This window comes from Doryrhamphus excisus, linkage group LG1, assembly GCF_037039965.1.
Source record: "Doryrhamphus excisus strain RoL-2023G ecotype Guam linkage group LG1, RoL_Dexc_Guam_v1.1, whole genome shotgun sequence".
NCBI lineage: Eukaryota > Metazoa > Chordata > Actinopteri > Syngnathiformes > Syngnathidae > Doryrhamphus > Doryrhamphus excisus.
Genome location: NC_136357.1, coordinates 11,262,540 through 11,272,587, shown reverse-complemented (window position 1 = coordinate 11,272,587; position 10,048 = coordinate 11,262,540). Strand labels below are relative to the sequence as shown.

Genomic DNA, 10,048 nt, shown 5'->3' with positions numbered 1-10,048 from the left:
ACAACAATACCGAATATACATTTTTACAAAGTCTGCTGCTTCAGTTTTTTTTGGACACAGTTTACATATTCTCCAAAATTAATTCTCCAGAATTAATTGAAAAGTCACTCTTTGTCATGAAACATAACTTAATCCACAAAAGGACCAACTGACATCATATTAGTGATTATCTGGTTAACACTGGTGAGTATTGACAAAAGCTACAGATGACCTTGTCATCTTGATGCAATGACAATAACAGACCGGAAGCTTTAAAAACATAGTGGGGCTTGAAATCTTTGTTTTTCCTCTGTTAACCATGGTTGCCTATAAGCTTGTTGTAGGATTGTGCCTACAACAAGCATTTTCAGATCATTAAGAACTTCGAGAGGAGAGATTCAATTTTTTGGAGTAGGTTTCAGGGCGCACAAGAAAAGTCCGGCAATCGTCAGGACTGTCTCCAAAAGTTGATTTAGCTACGGCATTGGGCATCAGCAGTGCAGTGCTTGCTCAGGAATTGTAGCATGCATCTGCTTAAATAGTGAGGTGAATACTTTTGGAAGATTGCCTGGTGTTAAGAAGAGTGCAAAGAATCCACTTCTGTCCAGGAAAAAAACATCAGATGCAGAGTGGTATTCTACAAAAGATACAGGTATTGTACTCCTGAAGACTGGGGTAAAACCAGAAAAAGCTCATCACTAGAAGAACGTGCCATGTCAACAGTAAATCAACCTGAGATCATTCATGTGTGGTGTTGGGCTCAGTAACAATTTTGCCGAAGAACACGGCCATGAATTTAAAAAAATGGTACCAAAAAGACTTCTGAAAGCATCTTCTCCCAACCATCCGAGAACAGCTTAATGACGAACAATGACTTTTCCAAAGACAAAGCTCTAACCAACCGACTTGGGGAACAACATAGGAACATCTGACAAAAAGATCTAAAAATGCTGAAGCAGTAAACTTTGTGAAACCCAACACTTGTCAAAATCTTTGGCCACGGCTGTACATACTCGGTACAGAAACGGGGCAGTACATTTGAAATTTAGCCCCCTCTAGGTGGCCTTGGTCCCTTCCATTTCATACGTACATTTATTATCCTCGTTGAACTGAAAGGTGTCAGCGTAATTTTTGTGACTTCAGATCAAGGGTTTTCAGGGCGCAGCAGCTTGAGAGAAATGAAGAATCCTGTTAAACTCAGTTATTTCAAAGGCTAAATGAATACATTTTTAGTTCCCCTAGTAAACTAAGTCTGGGTTCAGCAGAAAATATGATCCAGAAAAATAACTTTTTTGGGGAGTTGGGGCGGCCCCAGTTGTTTTACATTCTCCGATGGAAGGCTCACTAAGCCACACATTGAGCCTCCCTGCTTTAGCTTGCTACGTGTAGTGCTACACCACTGCAGTTGCACCTAATTGAAGCCAGTGAGTGTAACTGGACAAGTAGTAGTTTTCCCAATTCCAGTGCATATGAATGTGCAGTTTAGCTTGAAGAACACAAGGTCTTTAAAAAATGATTTAGCTAAGTCATGCTGTACTACAGCGCCCCGCTCCCTTCCCATAGGTGCTGTAATACTCCATTTGAGACAGTTTAGCAATGTCTGCCGTGTTGTTGGTGGTGTTGTTGTTGTTGTTGTTGTTGTTGCTGTTTGCCCGGTTCTCTCGCTCGCTGAATTCAAAGCTCTCCTCCTCATAGCTGTCCTGGACTTCTGCGTCTTGAGGCGGCTCTGGGGGAGGAGGAAGCAGCAAAGACGGAAATACAGTATGATTCCACTCTGTCCTCAACAAGACGCCCACAGCTATTTCTAAAAGCATAAAAGTCGGGTCTCACTGAGGACAGACAGGCGCTAGATTAGCTCTTCTCCTCATGTCAGTATCACTCTTAGCTGATAGAGACAGGCATGTCTAATCCGGACACTGCTATATTTACTAAATACACAGCCGGGGAGTGACATAGAAAAAACACTTGGCCGCTAGATTGCAGTACATGCATGAGTCACAGTGCATTAGAGACGGTGACAACAACATGAACGCCACCAAAGTTTTGCTCCTCAACAATAAATTCAACTTGCAATTATTACTTTTCATTTACAAAAAAATTAATATTCACAAGAGCGTGCCAAAGATTAATAAGTGTAATTCTGTTTCATACATCACAGTATATCGTAACCATCCCAGAAGACAATGGACCATTTCATTTGATTCATTCAATATGGGTACAAAACAATTCATAAATATGTGATAATTCAGGTAACATGTACCACTGTTAGAATGTTTACGTCTCTGTGCTTCACTGATAATGTGTTTTCATCAAGCTTTGAGATTTTACACTTTGTTCGTTGGTACTTGAAAGCACCGTGCACCGCACAAGTTGCATAACCGTAACTTTGATTCCATTTGTTAATTTATTCATTCATAACCCCAGCAAAGTACTTGCGCTGAAAGAACGCACCCGGGATAAATTTACAGGAAAAGATAAAATTCAATCTTTCTAATATTTTATACTTAAACTCGGGACATGTTTTGTATGAATATATATTTTCTTTTTAAAGAAAAACTGGACTTGTATAGAAGGGTTTAGATTCTGTTCCACAGATGGCGGTAATGCACACCGATAGCTGCTTGCCAACCGCCAGTGAACAACAGAAGAAGAAGAAGAAGAAGGTGACAAAGAACGCACCATGACAACTGTCCGTTTGAGCGGGTACAATGTACCTAAATCGTATTGGGGAAAGGAATATTCCACCTCTGTGAATCTGATTATATGTTCATTAGGATTGGCACTTTTGCCACTTCGGAATGAGGTGTATACAAAGGTTCAATTCTTTCTGTTTGAGCAAATAAACCGATTGCAAGTGGAATATTTGGCTCCATGTATACGTGGCTATTGACACGTTGTATCGCTTCATATTATCCAGCTGCAATTTAAAGCAGTCCCCGTTTGTTTTAAATCAGAACTTAAGTGAATGCATCCGGATCAACTTGAAGTTAACACAATAGAAGTTTAACGTCAGAACTCCTGGATTTATTTCTGGAGCAAAATGCGAATGAAAGTGTTGAAAAAAAAAAAATCCCTTTTTATATATTTCACAGTCTAATTTCTAGGTAGGGCGGCACGGCGGTCGAGTGGTTAGCGCGCAGACCTCACAGCTAGGAGACCAGGATTCAATTCCACTCTCGGCCATCTCTGTGTGGAGTTTGCATGTTTTCCCTGTGCATGCGTGGGTTTTCTCCGGGTACTCCGGTTTCTTCCCACTTTCCAAAAACATGCTAGGTTAATTGGCGACTCCAAATTGTCCATAGGTGTGAATGTGAGTGTGAATGGTTGTTTGTCTATATGAGCCCTGTGATTGGCTGGTGACTAGTCCAGGGTGTACCCCGCCTCTCGCCTGAAGACAGCTGGGATAGGCTTCAGCACCCCCGCGACCCTTGTGAGGATAAGCGGTCGAAAATGAATGAATGAATGAATTTCTAGGTACATATGCAAGTGAATTAGTCACACTGTACAACCCCGATAATGCTTGTTTCTCAGGAAGCAATACAGTATTTATGTACAGTATTTCCTTTCTTTTTTGTGCTATTGAGGTAGCAACTGCAGTGACCGTACCAAGTACTGAAAAGGTGACCTTGTTAGTCAAATTGTGGTTTACTGTTCCAAACTACAGTAATTTACTTACCCCGTCCTTCTATTGTGCTGTCCATGATGCCGTGTTTGACCTTCATGTGTCTGCTGAGGTTGCCCTTCAGGTTGAACTTGCTGCTGCAGTAAGGGCATTTGAAAGGCTTGCTGCCAGCGTGGAGGTGCATGTGGCCCAGGAGGTTGTACATTCTGTTGAAGGACTTGCCGCACACCTAAGAGACAAGAGTGCAAATAGTTTAGTTTTCTCCCCGGTGTCTCAGAGTCAAATCTACTGTGACTCTTACTCACCTTGCACTTGAACGGTTTTACAGGCAAATGGACAATCATGTGCGTCTTGAGAGTCTGCTTCTGGACAAAGGTCTTGAAGCAGACGTGGCACTGGAAGGGCCTCACGCTGGCATGGATCAGCATGTGTCTCTTTAGGTTGGCGGACAGGGTGAACTCTCTTGCACAGACATCACACTTGAATTCTTTCATGCCCTATTGGGGAACAGATTTAGTCAGAGTCAGTATTTGTATACCAGCAGGCAATTTATGTATCTGTAACATTTGTGAATTTCTCTTCTTTATGCTATTATTGAACTCAAACTGATCTCACGGTGATATACTCTTAAAGCTGACATCCGTGGGAAATTAAGATAAATAGTAGACACAAAGGGAAGTGACTTTTTGACATTACTCTGTGATGGTTGTGGTAACAAGGCAGTTGGTTTTAGATTAAAAAAAGAGACAAGTTGCCTTTATGCAGTACAACCTATCAGCCTTTTACACTACCTGTAAAAGCTGACATTTCCCCATTGTTCCCTTTTTTTCACTGTTCTGTATAAACAGCCCTACCATGGAATGGTGGAACAAAGTTGACCTGGCAATTTTCTGCCTTTTGAGGTGAAACACCACTGACACAGAGTTTAATACCCTGACAGTCAGGGTATTAGTCAATTGTCAGTGGGTATGTAGTCTACAAAAACACATAATTCCAGGCGTTTCTAATGGTATCAGACGGTAGTAGGTACATTTGACGTATGAGCAGCTTTATCTACCTATGTGTGGGCTTCAAAATGTTGGTTCCCCTACTTAGCTGTTGGTGTAACAGTTGAACCTTGTGCATGTTATACCTGCTATACTGTTAACAATAAACTCATCAGCTCTGTTAATGTTGGTTGAGTGATTGGTTGGTTGCTCCTTAACACAATCACAACATTGGTTCTGTGTTGTACAAAACATACTATTTGTTATTAAATGACCTAGTGTTCAAACAGAGTTATGTTTTTCCTTTTAACTTTCTCATGGACTCCAAACCATTATTATATTCATTCATTCATTCATTCATTTTCTACCGCTTTTCCTCACGAGGGTCGCGGGGGTGCTGGAGCCTATCCCAGCTGTCTTCGGGCAAGAGGCGGGGTACACCCTGGACTGGTACCATTATTATATATTTTTTTTAATTGAGTTATATAAAATCAAATTTTAACCTTTCTCCAATTATCACCTGTTTCCACTTAAGACCCTGTCCTCTTTGCGAGCCCAGCTATAATTAGCATTTACGGTAATCTGAAAGTGGAAGGCTGGGTCACTGTGGGTCATTATGGAAATAACACGCTTTGTTGCGTTCTGTGTAAAAGACACAGGCGAACAAAATGCAGAATTCTCTGTTGTGGTTATGATGATTTAAATTTTACAAGACCTTTGTTTGAAAGCTTTCCGTGTCATTACCTTGTGTGTGAGGGCGTGTTGTCGGAGGTGGTGGATCTGCACAAACTCCATGCCGCACTCTGGGCAAACGTAGGGCCGGACATTCTGGTGCTTCATCAAGTGGTTCTGCAATTGGCTGCGGTCAGCGAATGACTTGTGGCACTCTGTGCACTGGTACGTGGTGGGGCCCTGATGGCTGGTCAGGTGACGCTTGAGGTGCGCATACGTGGGAAACTCCATGCCACACTGTGTACAGACGTGGCACTGACCGTTCTCGTGTTTGCTCTCGTGGGTCCTCAGCTCGCTGGGGTAGGCAAAACCGCGGCCGCAGAAGCGACAGCTGTAGGGCTTAACATCAGTGTGTTGCAGCATGTGCCTCTTTAGGTGACTGGTCTGCGTGAATGCCTTCTCGCAAACAGTGCACTTGTGAGGTCGAGTTCCCTGGTGGGTCAGGAGATGAGTTTGGAGGTGGCTCGGCTGCTTGAAGAGTTTCCCGCAGTGGATACATTCATGTGGCTTAATTCCGTTATGGCCCAGGATATGAGTGACAAGGTTGTATTTGGATGTGTATGACTTCTCACACATACGGCACTTCCAGCGTTTTAGCCCTTCACCCACATCCACGCAGTAAGATTCGTCAATCTGCACGTTGATGTCCAGTCGGTCTATCTGCATCCGCCTAGCGAGTCCCTCTGGATCAGACCACAGCATGGCCTGACCGTTCTCTTCAAACTCCCCCGGCAGTGCCATGTCAGCAGACACATAAGCCGCCTCATTAGGTTCATAATATTTGTTCTCCGGTGGTTCAGTAGTCTCCCGACTGGTCTTAAGATTTAGAGCCTCCTCTTCTGGTTCTGACCCCTCTTCCTTCCTGTTCCGACCAGAGCTTTCCTCTTGTTCCTGTGGTAGTGCTCCATCTGCTTGTGTTCTTCTCACACAAGGAGGAGAGTTTCCGCAGAGTCGCTCTTCCTTCATAGAAACATGTTTGTTCGCAAAGCCATCCTCTTGCTTTGCAGGGCTAAGCTTGTTGCTCAAGTGAACGCAAGTAGGAGGTGTATCCGACTCAATCAGTTCACCTTTAACCTCTGATGCTACTATGTCCCCAACACTCCTGGGTCTCTTGGTCCTCCCATGTGGGCCTGGCTGTCTCCTCTGACTAGCGTTAACTTGAGGCTCCGGTTCCCCAACAGGTTCAGGCAGGTAGTCCCCATTGGCACCTATTAGTTGGTCAGCATACTCGTACTCCATTGCTTCCGGTGGTGGAGGTGGACCCTCTTTGGACTCCCCTGTGTAAAAGCCATTTGGCGCAATTGTGGCCCCGAAAATTTCATTTTGGGAAATTAGTCCGAGAACAGCGGCCTGAGCTAGAGAGAGAACCACAACGGGTTCAGTTTGTGTGCCCACGTCCATTTGGCGTTCAGTCACCTTTGAGTCAGTCCGCACCATTTGGCCGCTTTCCTCCTCCTGGAAGAATAAAGTACATAGCAGGAATCAGAAAAATAGAAGCTGTAGTGCACTAATATTGTGACACAACTTGGTCTTACACAACATTACACAACAACATTTCTTCATAGAAACCCATATCCTCCTTTGTAGCCTCATGATTTTGGTTCCTCACCTTTTAATACAAACAAAAATAATCAGTATATCACAACAGTGAGTACACCTGTCACATTTCAGCAACTGTTTTTATTACAGTATTTTTCTCAAGGGAAGAAATGACATTTGGATATAACTTAGAGTACTTAGAGTAGTCAGTGTACCGCTTGTATCACTGTGTCAAGTCTTTTCAGTAGAAAATAAATATATACTGCTATACCAGCTGTAAACTGACTACTCTAAAGTGAATCCAATTTCTATAGTATTGCCCCTTGAGGAGCATACTATACTCACTTTTGTGAAATACTGTAGGCTTTAGGCCTTGGTGTGCCAAACAATGACAGAAGAGTCTCCTCTGCTTCCTTCAGGCAGCACCTTGTTTCTCTGCCTTGAATCCACATCACAAAATTAAAACAAGGAGATACATGTTAGCACACCACTTATTTCCTTGACAGGCTGAAGAGTAATAAGGAACACAAGTACGGATGCATGCAGGAAGTCTGCTTCCGTGCACTGTCCTCACCACTTCCTGCGGTGCTCTGGCTGACCAAAAAGTCTTCAGGTTCGTCACTTGAGCTTTAGAGTCACATTCAGCTGGAATGAAGCACCTTAGATTTCCACTCTTATTGCCTGTGTGGCGCACCGGGCCTCCTTAGAAGATGATATATTCCAGCAGGCAGTCTCATATCCATAACAGACATTTGATTGAGCTTGGCGCTCATGCTGGATTCTAGACTGCAAAATAATTGCACGCTTGTGAAACTGTCAGCAATCAGTGAAAGCTGCAAATTTTAGGCTGCTGGTTTCAGGATATTGTGATACAAATGAGAAACTATGACCTTTTCACTTTTTTTTATGACACAGTACTGACAACAACAATGAATTTAGGTGGAAAAGATGGCCCTTATGTATGTGTTTTTGGTTGAGGAGAGGAGACCTGGATGTCCTGATAACCACGTCATGTATAATTACTGCTTTTAAAGCCGTCAGACAGAGACAGACTGTGTGTGTTTGTGTGTGAAAGAAAAGGAAAGGGAGACTGGCTGTGTGTGTGTGTTTGAAAAAAAGTGTGTGTGTGTGCGTGTGTGAATGAGAAAGAAAAGAGGAAGGGAGAGAAGGAGAAAGAGCTGTGGGCGGGGGAGGGAGGGAGGGAGGGAGGCAGACGAAGAGAGAAATGAGATGGAGGGGCTGAAAGATAAAGAAAGTAAGGGAGGGGAGGGAAGGGGAAGGAGAGATTGAGTGTGAGAGGTGGGAAGAGAGAAAGGAAAGGGAAAGGAGGGTGGTGGTGGTGGTGATGGGGGGTGATGGAGGTGGGGGAGCTGGAAAGAGACAGAAAGACAGAGTGAGAGAAGAAAAAGCCCAGAGAAATGAAAGGCTGACAAAATGAAAGAGGAAGAAAAGACAAATGACAAGGCGAGGAATAGAAGAGTGGATGGGTGGGTAATTGCACAAGGCCGCACTTTTAACGTATAAAGTTGCAAGACAAGACCTACAGACAAACAAGCAAGCAAGCACTCCACTAGTGAAAAAGATGTCTTATTAAATGTACCAAACACTGTGTTTTTTAAAAAAAACTACACAATTACTCACTCTCTCACACACAAAACTAAGTAACACAAAGTAGCTCCCATGCCCCCCCCCTCCTAAAGCATCTCCCACCCTTGTGTTACCAAACTCACCACATTGTTCCTGGAGTGATGTTTGAGGTGTTTCGGGGATCTCATCCTTCAGGAGAAATGAGTGGAGTACAAAAATCCACCTCCTATTTATATCTGTGGGAGAGTGGGGCGGTCCCACGGCTCATCCTCCTCCTCCTACTGTTGCTGTTATCAGAACTGACTGTGCCTGCCCCCCCCACCACCCATCACCACAGCCACCACCCCACCAAACACACACAGCATCACCCCATTTCTTTTCTCTTCCTCCCACCCGCTCTCCTTCCCATCTCTTTCTCTCTCCTCTGTTCTCTCTCTCTCTCACACACACACATCTTATCTCCCTTTCTCACCACATACAATCCAGCGTGACCCTTCAACACACATTTCTCTTAGAGGCGCTCTATCTTTACTTGATCACACTTAATACTTTTGCTTCTCATGTCGGCACACGCTGTCAGTAATCAGTACTTCCTCTGCTAAGTTGTGCACAAACATCTTTCTGCATAATGTGTGTGTGCAACACATGTACTCTGTCCAACACTCAAAAATGGGTGTACGGGTGGAGGTGTGTCTGTCAATACATAAAACAGCTGAAATGTGAACTTTTCTCCAATTTCTACATTCAAACTAATGAAGTAAGCCTGCAAGTGTATACAGTGGGAGATATTGTGGTGTAAGAAGGAAAAAAAGAGACAAGAAGAAGAAAGAAAGGAGAAAAAAGCAGTTAGGAGGGAGGGAGGCATTGAGGGAGAGAAAGAATAAGGAAGAAAGAAGCAGAGGGAGGGGGGGCGGTGAAGCTGAGTGGAGGAAGAAAAAGAAGGAGGGAAGGAGGAGAGGTGGTGGGGGGGGGGGTGCATGAGAAACAGAAAGAAAAAGGGTAGCAAGAACAGAGAGCCAGGGGGTGGGGGGAGGGAAGGAAGAAGAGAATGCTGCAAAATAAAATAAAAAAGAAGAGATGGGCTGGTGGTCATGTAAATGAAAGGGGGGGGGGGGGTGGCTTGAGAAAGAAAACTGAAAAGAAGGAGGGAAGAATACAGAAAACGAGGGGGAGGATGGTGAGGTGCGAAGAAAAATAAATAAAAAAAGGGGAGTCCATCAGGAGAAAAGGAGTGGTGGTTAGGTGGAGAATGAGTGAGAGGTAGCGGAGGAGGGAAGGAGGAGGGAAGAAGGAGGGTAGTTTGAGAGCAAAGGAGATGGAGAGGAATAGAATGAGGGAGGGCATTAACTATTGAACTTCCAGATTTCTTTGCAGGCAGCCTTGTGGAACTGTATCATATACCTGTGGGGAGCTGAAAAGTCGAGCTAGTGGGCTTAAGGGGTCAGGCTCATTCTTATAATTAGACAGGTACCGAGTGTAGCAGTACCGTTTAACTTCTTGCAGGAAATGTGAGGAGAATGATTGACATACACACATGCATGCAAGCATGTAGGTGCAACTATACAGTGTGTGTGTGTGTGTGTGTGTGTATTTAGACATATGG

At 43.9% G+C, this 10,048-nt stretch overlaps 1 protein-coding gene across 2 annotated transcripts; it reads right to left on the bottom strand.

Moving 5' to 3' along the window:
• Window positions 1–8,727, bottom strand: znf710a (zinc finger protein 710a). Of its 2 annotated transcripts, none has more exons than XM_058074618.2 (5): window positions 8,589–8,727; window positions 5,332–6,774; window positions 3,907–4,098; window positions 3,656–3,830; window positions 1–1,705 (listed from the first exon to the last, which is right to left on the bottom strand). In XM_058074618.2, the coding sequence occupies exons 1-5, from the start codon at window positions 8,631–8,633 to the stop codon at window positions 1,506–1,508; spliced, it is 2,055 nt and encodes a 684-aa protein (XP_057930601.2). In that variant the 5' UTR covers window positions 8,634–8,727; the 3' UTR covers window positions 1–1,505. The 2 variants fall into 2 exon arrangements, with proteins under 2 accessions (XP_057930601.2, XP_057930603.2); XM_058074620.2 differs by lacking the exon at window positions 8,589–8,727 and adding an exon at window positions 7,204–7,284.
• Window positions 8,728–10,048: the final 1,321 nt, after the last annotated feature.

Coding starts and splice junctions, on each gene's coding strand:
- znf710a (XM_058074618.2), bottom strand. CDS start 8,633: ATGAGATCCCCGAAACACCTCAAACATCACTCCAGGAACAATGTG. Junction 3,831..3,906: donor TAAAACCGTTCAAGTGCAAG/GTGAGTAAGAGT, acceptor CTTGTCTCTTAG/GTGTGCGGCAAGTCCTTCAA. Junction 1,706..3,655: donor CAGCACAATAGAAGGACGGG/GTAAGTAAATTA, acceptor CTCCTCCCCCAG/AGCCGCCTCAAGACGCAGAA.